Raw genomic sequence first — 23733 nt, forward strand, 5'->3', positions numbered from 1 at the left:
TGAATTCAAAAAGGTGACTTGCAGGTTCTTATCCAACCATGTATTAGGTCAAAGCATTGAAAACATAACCAGCCCGGGAGGAATAACAGCAACACAAGCTTGTAACGAAATTCTAAACAGAATTCCAAAAATGGAACATCAAAACTCTCAAACTCATGAGAAACAAAGAGAATCCAGATACATTTTCAAGGACAATCTAAACGTCTTTAATGGAGACTATAGCCAAAAAGCTTGCCTAGATGCAATTCCTAGTAACGCCCAATACCCCAAACCCTAATCAAACCATCTGTATATCCGCTGAAAAGTGTGCTTCCATCAGCACTCCAACTCAAACTGGTACAGTAAATGACCTGCCAAAAGGATTCAGCAATATTAGCAAAATGTTAATTGGTAACAAGACGTTACAACCGTGGATATATCAAGAAATCAATACAAAAGTAACATAACTACACTTCTACATTGTTTGTGATATACTGAATTGCTGAACATGTAACCTCTAAATATACTAAAGCAACCTAAATAAGCATTGGAGTAAGAAGCTGTACAAAACACAAAAGAACCCAAATTTACATTCATATTATCCCGCAAAATGAAAAATTGACGGGGCGATCAATAGTTCATATCATAAAGAGCTATCCAAAATCATTAAAAGCATCAAGGACGTAGTCTCGGGGAATGGTCCAAGGTTGCTCATTTCCTATTCAAGTAAAGCAACATGGCAACAAGAAAACTGGAATAATCTAAGAGAAGCCTTAAGAGTCAATCAACAATAAGCTGCTGATGAATTTCGTATTTGAAGCATTGACCCAAAACCAAATTTATCATCCTAATGCTATGCAATTATAAAATTGTAGCTGTTAATCTACACACCTACGCTAATTGGAGGCAAATGTGAATTTATTGAATATGTTAATCATCTTACCCTACATACAATAATAAATTTCCAAGCATTCATAATAGAATTATGTTCACACAACAGAAGAATATTATGCAACCATGAACAAGTAAATGCATAATAAAAATACCTTGGTTTTTGGTGCAGTTCCACTCTCGTTAGCCATCTCACTCTCATGCTTGAGATCAACTTTAAGGTCAACCACGATGCTCTTGCTCTCCAAGTCCCAAATCTTAATGCTAGACTCGGTGGCTGCGCAGAGCCAGTACCTGTTAGGACTAAAGCAGAGAGTATGAATGATGGAGCCAGCGTCAAGGGAGTAGAGCTTCTTCCCCTCAGCCAAATCCCAGAGCAAAATAACTCCATCCTTGCCACCACTAGCGCACAAGGAACCATCAGGTGACACTGCCACAGTGTTCACATAGCCAGAGTGTCCAGCAAGAGTCGAACGCAGCTTACAGTTGGTGAGGTTCCAGATTTTCACAGTACGATCCCAGGAACCAGAAACAATAGTTGGCTGGAGAGTGTTTGGGCTGAAACGCACACACGAAACCCAATCGGAGTGTGAGTCTCCGTCCTGAATGGTGTATTTACACTCACCGAGAGTGTTCCACAACTTGATAGACTTGTCCCGTGAAGCGGACACAATCTGACGGTTATCAACGGAAAAAGCAACGGAGAGAACATCCTTAGTGTGACCAACAAAACGGCGAGCAGTAGTGCCGGCTTGAAGATCCCAAAGGCGAAGCTCTCCATCCCAAGAACCAGAGAGAGCAAACATACCGTCGGAGGAGAGAACAACATCCTGAACAAAGTGGCCGTGGCCTGTGAGACGGCGGCGGGGGACACCGTACTGTGCGCCATCCTTGGTGAGAGACCAGACAATGATGGACTTGTCCCTGGAGGAAGTAACAATCATGTCAGAGTTATCAATTGGGGTGGCGATGGCAGTGACCCAATCGGTGTGGGCTTTCATGGTGCCGCGAAGGACAAGTGATTCTTGCGCCATTTTGTCAAGCAAGGTGGTCGCCGCTCCGGTTATCCTCTGAAAGGCAAGTGAGACGACGATACAGCAGTGAAGAGAAACCCTAACCTTTCACAGGTGAGAATTTATAGTATGTCTTTATAGTATGTCTCAATTTTAGGGTTTTTGCGAGAAATGTTGAGGGTTACAGGTCCATTAGGCAAATTGGGTCATGTTACTGGGCCTGCATGGGATATATCCATTTCAAGGGTGAGGGGTAATTAGCTTCACCACTTTATCGAGCCGAGTTTGGTAGATGGGACAAGCATAAATAGTTTGCGTAATATTATTTCATTGTTAATTAATAATTTCAACATAAATTATGTCGGAGTTAGTAATTATCATAGGATTAGTTATTTTTAATAAAAATTGAAATAATAGGACCAGAATAAGTATACCACAACAATAATAATATATCTAGTAAATTTTTACAAGTGGAATTGAGAAGGTTAAGATATACTTCTACCTAATGAATGTGAAGAGGTTGTTACCAAAATAATTTTTCGAAACAAGTGTAAATTTAAGTATGAGATGGAAAAATGGCAGCAGAAAACTAACAAGTAATTAGTGAAAAAGGTAACATCACTGATAGTGTGATAAGCAAGATACAACAAACAATATGATAGATATCTGTTGTTCCAAGAATAGGGCTAATACCACGACAGGCAACAGGGCTAATTGTCAATAAAAATGAAAGTGTATCATATCATGACTAACAATCTCTCTCCAATGCTTATTCGGCCTATCATAAGTTTACAGTCTCTCCTCGTACCCAGTATATCTAACTTCTCACACCTACTCACACGGCATTTGCATTTCAACCGAATAACCAACCTAACCAGCCTCAAATTATTTGAATTACAGCCATGCAAGGCAAGACCCACACAAGCGGCCTCAACTAGTTTAAGTAAGTATGTAAGTAAGAACCAGCTAACGCTGACTGGGGAAAGAAAGACAATACGTTAATGGCATAGTTTTAGTAGTATGCAATTATATTCTTTGTATGTGTATATTTATACTTAATATACACACAAAAATCCCTACACTTGCTATTTTTCTAAACTTATCACCAAAAGTTATAGAACTATAATTATCCATTAAAACTAGTACTTAAAAAATGAAACCAACCAAAGGATTACGCATTAAGATCATAACAAAATACGCATGTATGTCAAACCAAAATTGTAACTATATGGTAATAGTATGCTATAGATTACAAAAACATTCATCGCAGTGCGAAGAGGTAACAAAATTCTACAGTAATATTGACAAGGGACAAAAGTGCTGATGCAGTACCCCCAAGGCCCGAACCACGTCTTCAGAGCTCTCCCAATAGTATTAGAAAGAATGGCTTCTGAATTTGAAGAACAAAAATACATTAGAGCAATTTATAACTCATGCATCCAGCGGGAAATAGAGAAAACTTTCCCAATCGTGATCGCCTATACAAGTGAACCTCATTAGGTTTCCCCCAGCAACCTGAAATTTTTTGTGCAATGTAGATGTATGCATCCAAGATGAAGATAGGATGAATCAGTTTTGGCCCATACCATAGCTTCAGAGAATAATATGCAGCCTTGGAAATCTATAAAAAGAAATTAGTGTCGCTCCCTTTTCAATCTGCCCACAAAGAGAGAGAGAAGCATGTCATCCCCTACTTCAGTACACTCCCTTTTCTTCACTCTGCCAATGAAAGAAGAGAGGGGCATGTCATCCTCTACTTTAGTCCCTGATGTCTGATTGGAACTGGTGCATTCTTGTTTACTTCTCTTCTCCATCCCATCATGACCACCAGATATACAAGATCTGCTACAGTGATCTCCAGACATAGCTTTACTTGGAGCTTTGCCCGAATGCAACCTGGCAACCTTAGTAGAAGACGATGAACTTACCTTTGCTCGCAATTTACAGACAAAAGAAGCAAGGGTCATGCCGTCATCTGCTGTTTGCGGCAGATAATCTAAGGAAGACTTGACATTATTCTCCAATTGATTGCATTTATTAAGCTTGTGACAAACAGAAGCTCCACAATCCTCACCTTCCCGAGTGCCAGGTGTCGCAGAAGCTTCGAACTGACTAGCATTTTCATCAGTGCACACAACAGCATTTCTTTGAAGAAGTAAAGAGTAATCCTGGAACCCTGTTGCAGAGGCATTTTCATTCTCACCAACATTAAGATCAGCTGTCCCTTCATCCAAGTGTGGATGTGCCAATGGATGACCTTGAGGGCTAATACAGGGATCATCATATTCACTTGCGGAATTGCATTTATCCATAACATTCTTGGCCTTCCTGCTGTCTTGAACAAGTGACTCAGCCTCTTCAACAACTGCCATTGACGAAGACAGATTTGGCAAAGATGATGAACTCTCTCTACTCTTTGGCTTCACTAACGAACTGGCTCTCCTCCTCCTCTTGCAGATATTGCCATCTGCAGTAGTAGATTCAACCATACTGGAAGCAGAGGGGACAGTTCTACTCTTTTTCTTCACCAGTGAACTGGTACTCCTCCTCCTCCTTTTGCAGATATTGCCATCTGCAATAGTAGAATCAGTGGAAGCAGAAGCCTCTGGAACCTTATCATTTGGTGTAGATTTTTTTGTCTTTCTACGACGCAGTTTAGACGGTCTTTTATTCTTCATTGCATCATTACAACCCTGGTCTCTAGAAGGTAACAAACTGCTTTTTAAAAGATGAGAAGACTCTGGACCTTCACTCCCCTCAGCATGTGGCTTCTCCATTTCAGACATTGTATCACACCTAGGAGCCATATCATCCTTTGTTGCTCTGGGCCTACAAACAAAAACTTAAACAATCAGAAAGCAACCTAGCAGCTAAAAACGCACCCCTTCCACAAAAACTTGTGTAGTCATGACCAGACAACTATTTCCTACACAAATAGCAGTTCGTGAAAGAATCTTAGCATCCACCTAAGACCTTAAGACTATGAGTGGAGCTGCCCAGGACTATATTGGCCCCCATGAAACCCTTACATAAATGATGAGGAACAAGTTTATTCTCTAACCCTCCAGCATACATAACTTGCATCTTGAGTTTGAGAAGATTGGAAGTGTGAACTTAATGTCGGGAGAGACATTAGGCTCAACATGCTGGAAAGTGGGCCTGGGGCTGAGAGGAGAGCAAGCTCAAGAGGCTGAAAATTGGGCCTTGATCTGAGAGGAGAGTAGGCTCAACATGCGAAGGAGTGGGTTTAAAGTTCAGAGCATTTTAAAGGACTAAGCTGGGCGAAAGAAGCCCAGAGCAATAAAACATGATGAATGTTATTGTGCAAATGGGTACATCAAAGTTTGGCTTTGATACCATGTGAAAGAATCTAAATGTCCAACCCAAGTCTCTACAAGATGCTGGAAAGTGGGCCTGGGGCTGAGAGGAGAGCAGGCTCAAGAGGCTGAAAATTGGGCCTTGATCTGAGAGGAGAGTAGGCTCAACATGCGAAGGAGTGGGTTTAAAGTTCAGAGCATTTTAAAGGACTAAGCTGGGCGAAAGAAGCCCAGAGCAATAAAATATGATGAATGTTATTGTGCAAATGGATACATCAAAGTTTGGCTTTGATACCATGTGAAAGAATCTAAATGTCCAACCCAAGTTTCTACAAGATGGAGCGGGGTAGGACTTTATATACTCCTATGGATGCCCTAATGAAAAATCGAGTGTCAATGACCTTAATGATTGTTTCAGAAGAGTATGTTTTACACCAATACTAGCTTGACAACTCAAAGCAAGGTAGACACCCATCCCTCTTTTTTACATTGATAAACAAATGGCCCACCAAACAAGGACAGATTACGCAGTAGCAGCCAGTTCAAGGATGGGAAACTTCCCTTCTTTTACTTTTAAGTAGGACCCTCTCCTTGTTACAAGTTTATTCTCTTACACTTCATTTAACAATTACTCCAGCGCTCCACAATAAATGATTTTTTAAAATTTAAAAAAAAAAGATGTATAATTATTTTCCTTCCAAATTGGTTAACTGATAAATTATATGATCAAATTTCTAAAAGGTCTCTCAATACTTCTTTATACTTCTCCGTGAATTGATTAGGGTAATTTAGTCAAATAACCTCATTATTAATATTTATTAGGTGGTACTTAATAGATGTGCCAAAATCCCAAAAAAAATATTTATTGTGGAACAGAGGGAGTAATATATAATTTGATCAGTGATCACAATTCACAAAGATTGCTCTAAGCAGCATTTTAGCAGATCCCAGGTCAAATGGTAGACCAAATAAGTTGCAATAACATCTATAATCAGATGGGATAATCCGTCCCAAGTGGCCATTTAAAATTTTAAAGAATCATTACCTATCATCTCCCTCCGCTGCTACCAGCCCCAAGAAAAAAAGAATATTTCTTTTGGGCAGCGGGGGAGAAATAAACTATAGCATGCACAAACTAATTTGAGATTGAGATACAGTTGCTTCATTGATTGAAGCAAGAGTAGGGAGCTATACAACGTAAATGACAATACAGCATCAGCCTGCCACAACTAGAAGGAATTCATCCAAAGGGAAGATAGTTTCAAATTTCTCCTCTTTGAATAGGGAGTAACAGTGAATTAAATAAGCACAACACATGTAGGAAAAATATCTGGAGCACAGTTATTGAATGCATACCGTAGTTTCCTCTTTTTATTCACAGAAGTAGTTTCACGTCCAGCTCTAGAACTAAGTTTCTGTGTCGGAACTATGTCATTGGGTCTAAGGGCAGGTCTTTCATCCTCCCTGTCAACGAAGTTGGAAATAAAAGCTTCTCGTCGTATCTTTTTAGCTTCTTTCAGCATAGAAACTTCATCTGGAAATAGCACAATCCATCTCCTGTACTTCAGAAGAAATGAATAAGAAACAAATCTGGATAACACCTAGCATATATTCTAATATGCACAATTAACGAGAGATAATATTGACCTCCCACCGTACAGGGAAAATACACATATAAGACAGGAGCTGGATCGCCCAAATAAAAATGCTACAAGGAACCCACCCCACCCTCACCCACCCAGGTTAGACCATAATAACAAAACATTCATACCTGCGACATTGATTGTCAGTCCGTGGAGGAATGCATGCAGCAACTTTGGACCAGGAATATCCATGTTCATCAATGGCTGATTTTAACTTCAAATCCTCCTCTTCTGTCCACTCATCCAACTTCAAAGAAGGATCTAAGCTATTGACCCATCTGAATCAACAGCAACAAAAAAAAACCCAATAAGAATGATAACAGCTATTTCCACCTTACTCATCAAAGCCTGAAAGATAATAAATACCTTTCTCTACATTGTACATGAGTCCGCCCAGGTACATATTGAGCAACCTTCTTCCAAATTGGAGTCCGCCAAGGCACAGATTGAACTACATTCCTCCAAGTTTTAGGATAAAAAAGCATCACAGCAACTTTCAATCGCTTATCTTCATCAGCACTCCATTTTCCGCACCTTTTCATTGCTGGATGAATAGATTTAATCCACCTGGGGGTTTCAAAAAGAAGTCACTAGCTTAATTGAGAATAACATCATGGAGAACACCAAACAGCAAATTGCTTAGAAAAGCACTGAGTAGAAAAACATGTGAAAAGCAAACCCAAACACGAATAACATTTGTGAAGCCTCAAATTTAACCATATACTTCCTCCTAATTCTCCTCCTCCCCAATCCTTTGGATGAGATAAAGTACAACATCAGTACAAATATACCAAACTTTAGACCATCCAACAAAACCTTACAAAAGTAGCTACATTATCTCCAAAGAAATTGTTGAAAATCATTTATGAAACAGCAGAAGGCAACTTTAGTTACATAGTCTCAGAAGGAATTGTTCTCGGTAATTGATGAAATAGCAAGAAGGCAACATTTAATTTGCCAAGGCTCATTTTAGAAGGCCAAAGAGAAGCAATAGATCTATAGATCCTACTCTAGAATCTAGATACTGGAGCTACATAAAAGACGGCCAATCACAAACATCAACTTTGAAGTTTTAACAAAAGTAGTACTGAATACAGTGTTATGAAAAATTACCACTTCGACAACAAAAGTAATATACGTGATCTTTTAATCATTATGAGAACTGAGTAGCATTATACTACCGTAAAAAAAATATTAAATCACAATGAGGAGATGACTGACCTATTGGAGCACTGAGTACCTGTCCGACCTTCAATGACAGAAGCAACAAACTGCCAATTGCTCTCACCAAAAGTCTCCACAGCAGCAGAGAGTTTAATATCCTCCTCATCTGTCCATTCCCGCCTAATGATTGAAGCATTCAAACTCCTCTGATAATGTGATAAGCACTGAAACGGAGTCCTACATACTCCTAACGATGTAGAAATATCAACCCAGTCACTCATTTTTTTCTGCTGGACAACTTGCAATAGGTTCTTTTCTTCTAATAAATCCCATCCTTCATGTTTAATTAAGGGGTCTTCCCAGTTCAACCACCTGAAGGGATTTAGGAGAGAACAAGACCATTACTCTCAATTACCTTAACAAAAAAAAAAACCCATATCTCTCAAGATCATCAGTAGTGCAATAATAATGTTAAATAAAACAGTATATGTCCATTCATGTTAACGTATATCTTCATAAAACTTGTGGTAGTTTAATAATAAGATGGCTTTTAGGGACAGAGGGACTCAAAGGAAATAATTCCCTCTACAGCACTGACGTTGGACGGAGGAGGCAGAAGACTGAACGAAGAGAAGGAACCGAAGTTTAGATTTTCACCAGGGCATATCTTGGAAAGAATTGAGTTCTCCGCAACATGCTTGGTGGGGAAGTTCAAGAAGAGAGCGGCTTCACCAGTTCTTGTTACTACTAGGCTGCTAAGCCATAGACTATATCCAGTGGTTTAGCAATGAGGCTATGGTGGGATTTTCTTAGGTGGTTCAGCTTGCCGTGGATATGTGATGAATCGTAAAAGATTTTATGTCTTCCTAGAAGAGCGGGAGAGAAAGGAGAAAACGTGGGGCGTGAAATGTCGCTCCACTTGCAATGCTTGAAGAGGGAAATAGGAGAGATTTTGAAGGGGTAGATATGAGTTTTACACAGTTGAGTACCCCTCCCATCCCTTTACTTTCTTTCGGTGCACCCATGTAGTCCCTCGTTGTATAGAAGATTGGGTGGCATTTGTGGATAATCGCATTTTTTTGTATTTCTTTTTGGTATACCACTTGTAATATAATCATGTTTTTGGTCATGTTATTAACGAAAATACTTCTACTTGGAAAAAAACAAACTTGGGGCATATCCACAAAAAGTTTATATTCTCATAAATTAGCAAACCAGGCATTATCTTTACTTGGAATCCAATACAAGCATTGATCCTATCACTTTTTAAGCTCTTCTAATCCTTAACTTGGATGATAAGCCATTAAGCATGCAATTCTGACAATTTGGAGTCATGATTCATGCATTCAGCAAATGTTCTCCATAACTTATTATGGCTCAAAAGGACATAATCCCCGGTATTCATATTATAAGACACAGGAAAAAATCAAAATTTCAATATAACTTTTCATATACATGCATGCATACAAACGGATAAATACCCAACAAAAATTACCTAATTCAAGTATTAAACGTCATTTATACTATAGAATGTAATGTCATTATTCCGTACAAAGGCATTTTAATTCTACCTTGATTGACATTCAGCACCCGAACGACCAGGAAGATACATGGAAGCTACTTGATCCCAATTGACCTTGGGTAGAAATAACCTCATGGTCTCGGGGGTAATTGCGAGGTCTCTGATTGAGGCAATGACATCATCAAGATCACCAGATTCTCTAGAACATCCATCCTCATCACTGCAAAAGAGTTTGATACGACCAAATCATCCCAAAAGAGCTAATGTGGTGGCAACATGGAGTATTTTCCACACACAAGTTAAATCAAATCACTCAGTTAAGCTTATCATGTTTTGTGTCATCGCAGAAACCATTTGACCATCATGATCTCATGTTCTTTTAAAAAATTTCCACTTGTTAAAGTAGTGGTCATTTCTCCCGAGACTTCTACTTACAAGTGTATTGATAATAGTACTTCAATATTTTTACACGGGACAAGTTGATAAAACCAGTCAAACAATTTGCCTTCATGTTCCAACATCCAGACTTCAACTTCATATCCAAATAAACAAAACCAAGAAAATAAAACTGATGCCAGCTGAGAGAAACACATAAAAAGACATGGAATAAAAGGGTGGGGAGAAAGTGGAAGAGATAACTGAGAAGAAATTAGGGCCTCCGTCAATGAATATTCTTCAAACCAAACTGCATACCAGTTTTAATCCTCAGCTGGTATCACAATAAGAGAACGCACACAAACGCAGAGAGAGATAGAAATGAGGACTTAAAGTTGCAGAAAAATACTTTACAGGCTGGGGAGAAGGGAGTGGAAGTCAAACACTTGACAACATTAAGCTATAATGGCGGCATTGAAGAAAACCTCAGACAATTCTCCAGAATAGTACAAAAGAAAAACACATTTAGGTAATATTAGCTTCAGTTTTTTGACACAATCTCTAATCCAGCAACATAGAGACTTCCCTTACACCATCAATACACTACTATATTAGAACATCATTTGCACATGTAACTTTTATTTTTAAATTGCACCTGTAAATTTAATAATATAAAGATTATGAATGTCATGTGGCCAAACAGTTGATTCCCAAATATTTTGACCTAAAAGTGTAAAATTAAAACCGACATTGTTTGTTCTTGCGCATAAATCAAATAGTATATCTATAGCTAGAAAAGAACCACATATGATTGAATTGGTGCACTAACAATAAGGTATCCACTTCAAACTTAGAAGTCATATAAGCAGGGCATCCTGTCTCTTTATGATTACCTCCAAAAAGGAAGGTCAAGATAAAGATCACTTGATTTTCAACAATAATAGCATGGGATCAACTTTATTTCAAGTCCTATCACCCCCACAGGCCCACACTCATCCAAAGTTGCTGAAAGTGAACAGTATAATTTAACTCTATTGCTATTAAATAAAATCAAGTGACCAACAATTATACTTTTCCCATCACCGATCTGCCAACTTTCCTGGTTACTCTTCAACCAGAAATTCAAATAAAAGCAGTACTCATATTTATAAAGATTTGCATCACTGTACCTTTTTCTAATGGCCGTGAATAGAATCCATTCATTGTCTGCTGCAACAAGATTTTTCCACCGTTCTTATTATTTTCTATGAGATAAATAGGTCTACTAAATTGGGAAAATCCCCATGTTGGAGAGTTTATATAAAATCAGGTTATATATCTCAATTATGTTATTAACAGCTTTGTAGAAAGAGAGCTCCATAGCCGTATTTCTTTCCGCTGATTATTCACTATTAAAGCGAACTACTCAGGCAATTCACTATCGAGATGACTTTTTCTTTCTTATACATATAAATGTCCAGAGAAATCATATAAAAAAGTTGTAAAATATTTCTATTATTATGTCAGCAAAATCAGAAAACACGAGAACCAAGAAACTTAGAAAGTTCATGAAAATCAAAATCCTATATAAGGATTCTCTGATATATCATTTTAACAATCTAATTCATCAAGTGTGGTCTCTTCTATTTTATCATCACAAAATCATAAGTAAAAAAGGAAGTTGAAATTGGAACTCTTAGGTGAAAGAATGGATTACAATTACACAAACAATCCTTATAAATGTTCCTTTTTAAACTGGTAAATAAGTATTTTTGAGAAAAGAACTGATAGGGGAGTATTTTATTGATATTAACAGCAATAATATAATACTTGTATAAATATTAAAAAATAATCATGAATGGGTTGAACTACAGATTCTAATCCAGGCAAAAAAGGGGAAATCGTCTATTTTGAATACGATGATAAGTCAATAAACCTTAATCTTATCAGTTTGATGGATAAGATATTTTTGCTGATACATATTAGCGTCATCAAAGAACATAGAGGAGTATACAGGAAATATTGAGAGGCACAAGGTTTATATGAAAGTTGACCAGTATCAGAACGCTAGTGTTGTTGCTCATTTCATTATTGTGAGAAAACATGTATGTGTGCATACAAGTGCAGTATGAGAAGGAATCTAATCGGAGAGAAGAGTTGCCTCACTAACATAGCAACTGCAGGGAGAAATGTACCTTAGAAGATTGACCGAGCGTTGAAGTAACATCTCTTGAAATTGTTGTTTCAGTCCTTTCACAAGATTTTCACTCTCTTCCTTGGACCACTCCTTGCGACTCAATGAGACAGCAAAATGTGTCAATGCCTCCCTATAGCTAGCAACATGAGAATTCTCAGGCGGTCCACAATGTGTTGCAGATAACTTCTTTCCCTGGAGTAGTAAAAACAATTTAGGATCAGAAGGTTATATACAACAGTAACCTTTTTTTCCATTAGTACAGTTTGCATCAACAAATGTACGCCTTTTTTCATGATAAGTACAACTTGCTTCTCATATAATAAGAGCATCCCCAGGAAAGCAGTTATTTTAACCAGTCTCACAAGAGAAGAATCTATTACCAAGCTCATTTGGGATTGAGGTGTTGTAGTACTTTCTTAACAGAATAATTCAAGCTTTCAGAAGATGCAACCCATAAATTTGCACATATAAACCTTCTCAACCAGTTACACATGATACGATACAGATATACCAAGTTCTTGTTTAAAAAATGTATATCATACAGATATAAAAGAAAAGGTTCCACAGTATATGATCAATCAACTAGAATGAGAAAACAATGGAAGGCAAGGCTATCAGTGTTCACCAAGCAATTTATTGGCATAGATGAATGCAAGAAACAGGAAAGCCACACATGTCCATTGATGACATATTTGGCACACCTCAAAAAAAAAATATTTTTGAAAAGAAAATTCAGATAGTTGTACACTACACAAAAACTTAGATGTTTCGAGAAAACAAAATACTAATACTTATGTTCTTGTATATTCAAGTTGTCCCACGCAAAAGTAATCTTTCGACAACAAACTCAGAACCGCATATGGTTTTGTTTTTATTATCTGGGGTCTGGCCTAAAGAATGAGCAAGGTTAGGAAAAAATGAATGAGACAAAGACAGCTAAATGAACCCTAAATCTTAAAAGTGGTCGTGTGTTCTTATCCAAAATTATTTCATGCATGCAGCAATATAAGATGCAATTCGACAAAGTAATATATAATAAAGCTTGCAGTAATTGGCAGTTAGCACTGCTGACCTTTGAACTGAACCTTTGCTTTGGCAAAGAAATTAACTGGACACGAGCATCTCTTTTTTGTGACAAGGCCCGCCCCATTCTCTTTTTGCATGTGAGCTGAAAGCTCTTAAGGATCTTAACCCGCTCGGTTAATTTTTTCAACTCTTCCAATCTTGCTTCAGTTTGCATCATCTTATCCCGCATAACTTTCTGACAAGACCTATTCTTCCTTATGGCATCAAGGAATGCATGTGCTGATTTTGGTAAGCAGAAAGAATTAAGTGACGCTTCTGTGGTTTCAGCATCAAAATTATGCCCCTCAATGAGATTCTGAGAACTAGCAACGTCATTACTGCATCCTTCAGAGATCTGTATGGTTCTATCTACACAAGCGGGAAACCCTTCCTCAGCATTAGTTCTCTCTACAAACAAATTATTGGAAGTTTCCTTTTCCGAGGATATGTTAGTGAGACCAACCTGCTCAAATTTATCTAAAGGACTCTCCTTTCTCCTAGTCCCAGAATCTGTGCAAATTATAATATAAAATTTAGTCACAAATAAGATATGCATGGTAAAACATTCTTGATCGCCAACAAACAAACAAGCATTTATCTCCTGTAATGTTAGATAGAATGAACAATTTATCCCTATTTACGATTCAAATTAAAGACTAGCAATGAGTATAGTTAAAATTAAAAATCTAAATCAACAACGGAAATAGTCTACCATCATCGTAGGCCGCAAAACGGCGCTCAATAGCACGTAAGGTCTCTAAATCATTCTCTTCATCACCCTCTGAGCCAGGTGGAAAGATAGAGCACAGTGGTTTCAGATTTATAGGCTCGCAAAGCTCCGTTGATAGGGAAAATCGCTCTTGTAAATTACGTAAGCACGCAATGTCATCGTCATATTCATTGGCGTCTGAAACAGAGGGCGTTACATCATCATCATCATCATCGTCATCGCCAGCTGCAACATCGCCGGTGGAGGATGAAGGTTGGAGGTCGTCGGCGTCCTTGCCGGCGAAAAGACAAGCTTTCTTGAGGGCTTCCATGTCTTGTTGAAAGCCGTCATCGTAATCGTTGTCGGAGAAATCATCATCGGAATCGAAGGCCATTGGGAATTAGGGATTCGGGTGATCCAAGGTTTTAAGAAATTTTTCAGTTGAATGAATGGTGAAGGCGGTAACAGCTAGTGTTTAGAAAGCTGAAGAGTCAAAGTTTGGGCTCAACAACAGAGAGAGCCCATAAATAAGCATTAAATAGGAGCTAATCCAATGAACGCGCTTTAACAGTGGGCCTACAATCTTGAAACCACGGCCCATTAAGCTAATATAAGTGGGCTAAGAGAAACTTCAGCTTTCTCTGTTAATTGGGTCGTAGACTCATGGCCCATGAGAGTAAAAAAAGTCGATACAAATCAAAAAAAGAAAAAATTGTATATAATAGCAAACTATTAATTCAAATTAAATTATATAACCATATAGTTTGATTTAATTTTATATATGATTATACAAATACAATCTTTCCCTGCCTTGTTTTCTTTTGTCTTTTTCTCTTTCTCGCTTTATACAAACACATATTATACAATTGATCTTTTGTGTATGTATACCAAAACAGATTATATAACAGCTTTCTTTTGTATATGTGTAGAGAAACTACACAACTATTTTATTTCGTATATGTATAGCGAAATATACATATTTATGTTTGCTATAGAATACAATTATGCGAACTATAATATATTAATATACCGTTTAATCAATATCATTTTAAATATATATCGTGGAAAGTTAAAGCTGAGAGAATTTTTTAAAAGAGGAAAAATACTCTTTTTGAAATAGATTGAAAAGAAAAGTAAATTTGCATTTTGACATGAGATTTAAAATAATCCAATTCAAATTTTTTTTACTCATTAGTTTATATTTTATACATAAATCTTTTAAAAAAATTAATCAAGAAGTAGGAGATTCATCGGAATAAGAAGAAAAATAAAAGAGGTCAATCAAGATGAAAGAGATTCATCATGTTAAATTTTGCAAAAAAAAAAAAATTATATTTGACTACAGAAATTATTACAATGTGAAATGATTATATTAAAGAATAATTAATTATTATTATTATTGACTATGTGTATTTGAAAGTTTGCAACCACAAAATATCTTTTTTAAAGGGCACACGGAGACTTTGGTTCCTTGGAATATTTTCATGTCATATTAACGAACTATAATATGCTCATTCAAAAAAATGATATAAAAATTGAAACCTTTTTATCAATGATCACAACTCGTGAATTTCATGTTTATAAAGAACAAAAAGGTTCTACTTAAGAAATTTAAATCATAAAATTTAAATTTTTATCAAAATTATTTTGTATCGTATATCAAAATAAATCTTAAGAAAAAAAAAAGTAAAAAGGGAAGGCGCACTAATATATCTTCCTTATCCTGTCTTATACATGGTGAAAAAGTAATACAACAAAATCAATTTTCGATAGCATTGTGGACCAAACACATCTTCATCTAAATAACTTTACCAAACGATAAGGCACCAAAAGTAGCTTTGATTAATTTTTATCTTTATTATATGCTAATGAGTCACCATGACAACGATATGGTCCTCTGCGTTCACAATTCACAAACAATTGCTGTTATAAAAAAAGCCAGGTGAAACTAATATGTTTATTTAAATTCTAAAAAATTGTGTGATTTTTTCGTTTTTTATGCAAACTTTACAATAATTTATATTTTTACTTATAATAATTTTGGTGTTAAATTACACTCTTATGAATCGAAAATCTATAATGAGATTATATTTAATATATTATTATTATTTAATAATAATAATAATAATAATATCACTCCCTGTCTTGTACTACTAATTGATTGCTGCCAGTTTGTGGTGTGTATATAATGGTGGGGTATTCATGCTGGATTTGCAAATATCTTCTCTTTGTCTTTGGCGATATATGTATACATCTTTTATAGACAACACATATGTCAAAAATAATTATAATTTAATCGGTCAGAGCATAGTCCTATCAAGCTTAATTTGTGCAACACATACCAAAATTTAAAACAAAGCTAACAAAGTTTGGTTTTGGTCTTTTCATAGAACCATTTCTGGACAAAGTTGTGGGAACTGCAAAACGAAATATATGTGATGAATATTATTGTTTCTTTATTACATAATTTGTATTTTTTTTTAAAAAAAATAAATTGCATTGCATCTTACAGTATTAATATGCAATAATAAATTTCTGGAATATATTTATTAAAAGGAACTTGGCTAAAAGAAGCACGTTAGTTAGTATGAAACAGTGATTGGTATTTGGTGCGAGTATTTTATGACAATATTTATATTAATTGATGTTTAATTTTGGATTGTATTGAAAAATTTAGAGTATAAATAGTTAATATTAAGGATAAATTATGAAAAATCAAATTTCTTTCTTTTGATAGAAATAAAAATGACAAATAAGAATAAAATTATTTTCCAATAATTGATGGTAAAAAAACAAAATAATACTCTCCTTTGTTCACATTTATTTGTTTATTTAGATTTGATATGTAATGATTCATCTAACTATCTTATCACATTATAATTTATATTAATAATGCTTAATATTATGTGTTGAAAAATAATTTATAAAATTAAAATTTTATTTTTGATATAACCGATAAATAATGTAAGAGTGAATAAAAAGGCCGTTATTAGGCAGCCATAGTTACTTGTTTATTAATCGTTCGACATTAATTTTACGAACATATATATATATTATCCTTTGGTAAAGAATGATGTACTCATTTTTCATTGTCAACACTCTATCTAGATCGTTCCAACTACTAACATCCAAATCATTAATGTGAACTCGTTGTGACCGCATATAATTGTAGAATGTGAACTCGTTGTGATCGCATCACTTGTGAATTATTTTAAATTTTTGATAGCCTTAAAAATATCCTTTTACTTTAATTATATATCTCTATCTTACTACAAGTGTCAAACATATTTCTAAATTCTCGTCAAGTTTTGAGTATTTTCAGTACTTTTCTCAACTTATTATTAACATATCCATGCTCCTATACGAGTTAAAATCACTTATTATGTCATGCAACAGATGAAATGCATGTTTAAGTTTAATTAGTCAAATATAAGCGTGTTTTTAAAATTTTTATACAAAATAAAAAACTAATAATTTATGATAAATTTATGGCGGAAAATAAAGTAGATGGACGTAGCTTCCCACTAAATCAGTACTGCTAATTAACTAACCTTACAACTTTCTTCCGTCACATTTGCTAGCTAGAACGAGAAAAAAAAACCTTGCCCTGTTGTAGAAATTACTGTGTGTTACTTGAATTTTGTAGCTTGATGTATCATTGATTTTGATAATTTGTTGGCTTGTGGGCGTACGTAGGAAGCTGATGCAGGCTTTGCTTATTGGCATGTGGGCGGACGCACAAAAGCTGATGCTGCCTTAGCTTATTTTTCAACTACTTCTTGTGGAGGTAATTTGTTATGCAATTTATTACTAACGACTACTTTTTTTAACAAAATTGCAGTGTTCGGGTCAACTTAATTTAGCCGTACAAATACTTGCTATTTAATTTCCACTAGCACATGTACAAACTTAATTCAGACCACCAAAGTTTGGACGTATACGATGAAATTCGTAGCGTTTTGTCAACGGGTAACCTCATAGTTCATCCTATTTGGTTGAGTGCATTTATTGCTGACCACGAGGTTGTTTCTCTGGTGGACAAAACGAGGGAAGCGAGATTGAAGATGGTTTAGAAATGTGAAAAGGAGATGCGTTGACGCGTCAGTGACGATGTGTGAGAAGTTGGGTATAGGGGTATGGGGAGATGCATAGGTAGGTGGAATAAGTATTGAGAAGAGGTGATAAGGACAAAATATGATGTAACTTCAGGTTATGGAGGACATGATATAGGGAAAAAAGGTTAATAGGTTTGTAATGTTGTTTTGCTTAGGTGGTATGTACTAATTGTTTTATTATATTTCTTATTTTTTTAAAAAATAATTCATTATTTATTATGTTTTCAATAATCTAATTCTTGTATATTGTTTACTGTGTTTCAATTATCACACTATTTTATTGTTGTTCTTGGCTTTTTTGGGTAGACTTTGTGATGTATTACGTTGTTACTTGCTATATTCTCTTTAGTGTCTCTTTTTCACTTGAGTCGAGGGTACCTTTCTACCTTCCATGAGGTAGTTCTAAGGTTTATGTGTATTCTACCCACCATGGACCTCATTGTGGGATTTCGGTGGTATGTTATTGTTTTGGTTCCATCACTTATAGTATTTTCTTTCTTTAACTCGAAAGGAGTTTGATTTGTTGGAGAAATTTTGTTACTGTTTTGTTTAGGAAGGGGAGTGGGGGAGGCGATATGCGAATTCAAAATTTGAACTTTAGGTAGAGTGTGAGTCAAAGTTAGTTCGGATGATCCCATAAATTGTATACGAGGTCCACATTGGAGGGCTTTCCGAAAATGGAAGGACATAAATATATATGAGTGTGATGGTTTGACTAGATGTTGGTATTTTTCTTTAAGATCATTCTTTTATGGATACTCAACTACTCTGAATATGAAACGTTACAGATGTTAATGTTCTGGATTAGTCTATGACTATTATTCAAACGAAAGCTACCGTTGGATGTTTACTGCTAATCCTCATCAATTAATGAACTAAACATGTTCTGTTGAAATGAAACCTAACTGGAGTAGTAGTTGTCAAGCTCATTAAAAGATCCACTATACACAAGCTACTGGACACTTCTCCTTAATTCCTGTCATATATAATATAAAATGAGTTAAAACGGTAAAAAACACATCTAAACTATTCGACTTTATTGAGTTTCACATCTGAACTATTCGGAGTGTGAGTTTCACTCAATAGTTCAGGTATGAAACTCAAATAATTTGGACATTTTAGATGTCTTTTTGACCGTTAACTCATAAAATAATGATAAATGGGAGACAGTTGAATGCTTCAATCTTGATTGGGCCAACTGATAAGAGCAATTGAATGTCATGAAACAGGACAAATTTGCACAGATTCAACGCTTATAAAATGCTGTATATCTTCCTTTTCAATCTTCATAACTGATAACACATCTCTTGAATCCTTTTGACTTTATTTGACAGGTCAACTGTTGAGAAACTCTCATGGCATTCTCAATTTCTCTTCCAGACTTTGTTCATCCTCAACTCCGGCATGTTGTTGCAAAGATGTCTTTCTTTGACACAATTTTGTTCTATGTTAGTGTCCTCCGTTCCCTTCTTTTAACCGTTCACCTGTGTGATAGTATGCTTTAGTACACACTAGAATGTTTTTTTTTTTCTTTCTAATGCTACTGTTTTTTATGTATCAGGTTGTACATCTTGTGGACAAGTTTGACTTATGGCATAGATTGCCGGTGTTACTGGGGGCAGCTTACCTAGGAATAAGAAGACACTTGCACCAGCGATACAATCTTTTACATGTAGGGAAAGTTAATGGCAAGAAATATGACACAGAAGAGTTTACCTATCGGACTGCTGATGGTTCATGCAATCATCCTGTGGATCATTTAGTGGGCAGTCAAGGAACCTTCTTTGGCCGCAACATGCTACCATCCACTTCAAGTTATGCGGTAAGCCAAAATGCAATCAATTATGCTACACTAATTAAATCATATAAATTTGATAGTTTCAATTTTACAAGACATTTCAGTTTTCTGTTGAACGTGTGATGCTGATCTTTTTAGATAGCTAACTTTCATGGTCCAATAAATGTGTCTTAATCATATAGCTGTTTGAAATATGTATCTTGAGACCTCTCAATGATCACTTGTGACAATATCATTTGATTATGCAGCTGCTGGAACCTCACCCTGTAACAGTGGCCTCCAAGCTCTTGGAAAGAAGAAAATACACAGATTGTGGGGGCCAATTCAACATGATAGCGTGCGCGTGGTTACAATTTATGATCCATGATTGGAATGACCATATGGAGGACACTGAACAGGTACCTAGTAAATATGTGTTTTAAAAACTGGAGGGGATTGAAAGGTCAAAAGTGGCCCATATGCACTTAAAGGTGTGTTTTATGTTTCACTAACACAAATTTTTCAACAGGTGGAGCTTAGAGCTCCTCAAGACGTTGCAGCAGGGTGTCCGTTGAAGTCATTTAAGTTCCTTAAAACCAAAAAACTTCCCACAGGTTCACCTGATCTGAAGTTTGGGCATTTGAATTCAAGGACCCCATGGTGGTAAGTAGTGGACTCAAAAACTCTAAACAATTGTGATTTTGTTTGTACTTCTATTTACTCCAAAGCCAGCAATAAAACTAAATATCTTTATGGTCATGGGGAGAGCTAATAGTATAGGACGATAGTTGAAAATACTTAACTGTTTAACTGAAATATTTATTAGGTAAAGAGAGAGTATTTGGTTTACCTCGACTCTTTTCACTCTACCAAACTACTGCTTTGTAGCATGCTAAAAGAGTCAAGGTAATAACCACGCGACAGACCTGGAGGGCAGAAGGGGAGGCGGAAATATTATTCCTAGTTGATGTATACACACGTCAACTCCTGTCCACACTATCCAGTTGGAACTCAATTCGATCCTTCATTTCAATGCAGACTGAAAGTTATTTGAATGGTGAAGATTTATTTCATCTTATGAATTAATATATGCTCTTGCTATTTTGTTAGGGATGGGAGTGTAATATATGGAAACAACGAAGAGGGAATGATAAGGGTGAGAAGATTTAAAGATGGAAAGCTCAGGCTCTCAGGTGATGGACTTCTGGAACATGATGATAAAGGCATTCCAATATCTGGAGATGTCCGAAACTATTGGGCAGGCTACTCTCTCTTGCAGGCCTTGTTTGTGAAGGAACATAATGCCATATGTGATATGCTTAAAGTAGGTTAATGAAGTACCCAGGTTTCTCTTTTCTATGGTCATATGAAGTTTACGTAGTATAGTTAGGACATCGTGAAAGAAGCAAATGAGCATGTATTATGACATTTGATTATTTTACACCTCAAACTGACTTTGCTTAAAATCCTGTTTTGTACCTCTCAGGAACATTACCCTGAATTTGATGATGAAAAGGTTTACCGACATGCAAGACTGATAACTTCAGCGGTCATTGCAAAAATCCATACTATTGATTGGACGCTTGAAATTGTTAAGACTGATACTCTTATGGCAGGAATGAGAATCAACTGGTAAGAGTACTTGATAAAAAATCTATGTTGCCAGATCCTTCAAAAATGTCATTGCACCTGTGCCGAATCACCTAAAAGTGATGCATTTATGGATGATTTGACACGGGTGTTGAGCAGATATAAACTAGAACTGTGATTGAATTAACGGTAGCTCCCAATTTTCAGTTAGTCGTCATGCATGATGCTTTTGCATTACGAGTTTAACTAATAATGTTAACTAAAAGAGTCTAGTGCTATTCAGGTATGGCTTGTTGGGGAAGAGAGTCAAGGATTTGTTAGGACCCAAATTTGGACCAGTATTGAGTGGCTTAGTTGGTCTTAAAAAGCCTAGAGATCACGGAACTCCCTACTCATTGACTGAAGAGTTCGTTAGCGTCTACAGAATGCACTCACTTTTACCTGACACGATTGTTCTGAGGGACCTGAAGTCGACTACATCAGAAGACAAATCCTTGCCTATTCAAGATGAGTACGTTATCCAATTACACATTATAAGCAAATTATGCCTCCTTATATGTCATAACTTGTAGGATATATGTATTTCTAACTGTTTAGTTTGATAATCAGGATTCCTATGAGGGAAATGATAGGGAAAGAAGGAGAAAAGAACTTGTCGAAAATCGGTATGGAGCAGATGCTAGTATCGATGGGTCACCAGTCATCTGGAGCTGGTACATTGTGGAATTTTCCATCATGGATGAGGAACCTTGTTCCTCATGATATCGATGGAGATGATAGACCTGATTCAATTGACATGGCCGCCTTGGACAGTATGTTTATCCCAGTGGACTTCTTTTGTATATTGTTTTCATCTTATACACATGCTAACTTTCTAAATGAACAGTTTATAGAGACAGAGAGAGGGGAGTTCCGCGGTACAATGAGTTCAGAAGGAATTTGCTGATGGTACCAATTAGCAAGTGGGAGGATTTAACTAACGACGAAGAAGTAATTGAGGCTTTACAAGAAGTATATGGCGATGATATTGAGAAGCTAGATCTCCAAATTGGTTTGCACGCGGAGAAGAAAATTAAAGGCTTTGCCATTAGTGAGACTGCCTTTTTTATATTTCTGCTCATTGCTTCAAGGTATGTCAATATAATAACGTTGTACAGAACTTAAACTCTATGCAAAACGTTTGACTACATTTATTTTTTTCCCAGGAGGTTAGAGGCTGATCGATTCTTCACAACTGATTTCAATTCGCGAACCTACACAGAGAAAGGCTTTGAATGGGTAAACAAGACAGAGACATTGAAAGATGTCATCGATCGATACTTCCCTGAAATGACAGAGAAATACATGAGATGCACAAGTGCATTCTCAGTGTGGAGTTCAGATCCAGATCCTAAACACTACTTACCTCTTTATCTGAGACCAGCAACCTAATGGTAGTACTATATTTGGTGATCAACTTTGTATGGGGTGATTATGTTAAAACAATGGTAAGTTTGCAAGGAAAATACAAACAACCCTAGTTTACGGTCAGATGAATAAACCTTGTATGAGAGGTGGCTTGAATGCGTTAACTATGGTGGAGTTTATGATATGTAGTTTTGTAGCGTGACTGTTGTATTAGAGTATGTGATGTCAATTATAGATATAATATGCAAGTGTTTTTTAAGACTATTTGTTTCCTCATTATGTTATGTTAAACTCTAAGATTAGTTTGTTTAAGGAAGCTTAACTTGTGTTAAATTTTATTTGCACCCAATATTTATATGTCAAGCAAGTCATACTAATTTATCATGATTTAGTTATGAGTTATAAATGATAGTGCGAATGAGTACATACTAACATATTGTTTAGTGATAAAAATTATGCGAAGACATATGTGATGTAAATGGATTAATGTAAACATCAAAGTGCAAGTACTTTTTATCATAATATTCAAGAAAATTATGCGGTTAAGTAAAGTTATGCTACTTAGTTACTCATCATAGTTATATTTTGCTATAATTATCACTCACGGCTAACATTATACATTAATTATGCGGGCTGACTTCAAGTTTGTATAATTAGTCACATTTATATATGTATAATTCATCAGAATATATAAATATATATGTATAATATACAATTATCTAATCAATATACATATACAATTCACCTCTCTCCCACTATGTGCCCTCTCGCCCCCATCTCTATTCCCTTTCCTAATCTCGCTCGCCTCTCTCCTCTCTCTCCCAATCTCACCTACTTTTTATACAATGCATATGTATAATATACAATTATCTAGCCAATATAGATTCAGAATTCACCTCTCCTCCACTCTCTGCCCTCTCTCCTAATCTCCCCTGTCATGTATACAAATACATATGTATAATATACAATTATCTAACCAAATACATATAC

The 23733-nt window shown here is 36.0% G+C and overlaps 3 protein-coding genes across 6 annotated transcripts; 1 reads left to right on the forward strand and 2 right to left on the reverse strand.

The window, feature by feature from the left end:
• Window position 1: 1 nt before the first annotated feature.
• ArcA2 (guanine nucleotide-binding protein subunit beta-like protein) lies at window positions 2-1982 on the reverse strand. Its single transcript, NM_001246952.2, has 2 exons — window positions 1026-1982; window positions 2-350 (listed from the first exon to the last, which is right to left on the reverse strand). Exons 1-2 carry the CDS (start codon window positions 1902-1904, stop codon window positions 249-251), a joined length of 981 nt encoding a protein of 326 aa, NP_001233881.2. The 5' UTR covers window positions 1905-1982; the 3' UTR covers window positions 2-248.
• Window positions 1983-3029: 1047 nt separating this feature from the next.
• Window positions 3030-14358, reverse strand: LOC101267796 (uncharacterized). The gene is made up of 9 exons (XM_010320332.4): window positions 13858-14358; window positions 13153-13655; window positions 12079-12272; window positions 9579-9749; window positions 8065-8379; window positions 7210-7410; window positions 6972-7121; window positions 6557-6757; window positions 3030-4712 (listed from the first exon to the last, which is right to left on the reverse strand). The coding sequence occupies exons 1-9, from the start codon at window positions 14246-14248 to the stop codon at window positions 3518-3520; spliced, it is 3321 nt and encodes a 1106-aa protein (XP_010318634.1). The 5' UTR covers window positions 14249-14358; the 3' UTR covers window positions 3030-3517.
• Window positions 14359-17413: 3055 nt separating this feature from the next.
• Window positions 17414-23076, forward strand: ALPHA-DOX2 (alpha-dioxygenase 2). Of its 4 annotated transcripts, none has more exons than NM_001247132.2 (11): window positions 17414-17641; window positions 19304-19417; window positions 19531-19791; window positions 20016-20165; window positions 20276-20409; window positions 20857-21070; window positions 21233-21378; window positions 21620-21847; window positions 21946-22148; window positions 22223-22466; window positions 22542-23072. In NM_001247132.2, the coding sequence occupies exons 2-11, from the start codon at window positions 19325-19327 to the stop codon at window positions 22765-22767; spliced, it is 1899 nt and encodes a 632-aa protein (NP_001234061.2). In that variant the 5' UTR covers window positions 17414-17641; window positions 19304-19324; the 3' UTR covers window positions 22768-23072. The 4 variants fall into 4 exon arrangements, with proteins under 4 accessions (NP_001234061.2, XP_069150938.1, XP_069150937.1 ...); XM_069294837.1 differs by lacking the exon at window positions 17414-17641 and adding an exon at window positions 17649-18127 and having other exon boundaries at window positions 22542-23076; XM_069294836.1 differs by lacking the exon at window positions 17414-17641 and adding an exon at window positions 17649-18101 and having other exon boundaries at window positions 22542-23076.
• The last annotated feature ends 657 nt before the right edge of the window (window positions 23077-23733 follow it).

The sequence above is a fragment of the Solanum lycopersicum genome, chromosome 3 (assembly GCF_036512215.1).
Source record: "Solanum lycopersicum chromosome 3, SLM_r2.1".
NCBI classification, from domain to species: Eukaryota; Viridiplantae; Streptophyta; class Magnoliopsida; order Solanales; family Solanaceae; genus Solanum; species Solanum lycopersicum.

Bases quoted from the DNA above. Each gene is read 5' to 3' on its own strand.
- ArcA2 (NM_001246952.2), bottom strand. From the start codon at position 1,904: ATGGCGCAAGAATCACTTGTCCTTCGCGGCACCATGAAAGCCCACACC. The intron at 351-1,025 runs GTATTTTTATTA...TCCTTTTGGCAG, and splicing joins GAACTGCACCAAAAACCAAG to GTCATTTACTGTACCAGTTT.
- LOC101267796 (XM_010320332.4), bottom strand. From the start codon at position 14,248: ATGGCCTTCGATTCCGATGATGATTTCTCCGACAACGATTACGATGAC. The intron at 7,411-8,064 runs GTCAGTCATCTC...TGAAACCCCCAG, and splicing joins GGTACTCAGTGCTCCAATAG to GTGGATTAAATCTATTCATC. The intron at 4,713-6,556 runs GTATGCATTCAA...TTTTGTTTGTAG, and splicing joins AATAAAAAGAGGAAACTACG to GCCCAGAGCAACAAAGGATG.
- ALPHA-DOX2 (NM_001247132.2), top strand. From the start codon at position 19,325: ATGGCATTCTCAATTTCTCTTCCAGACTTTGTTCATCCTCAACTCCGG. The intron at 19,418-19,530 runs GTTAGTGTCCTC...TTTATGTATCAG, and splicing joins TTGACACAATTTTGTTCTAT to GTTGTACATCTTGTGGACAA. The intron at 20,410-20,856 runs GTAAGTAGTGGA...CTATTTTGTTAG, and splicing joins AATTCAAGGACCCCATGGTG to GGATGGGAGTGTAATATATG.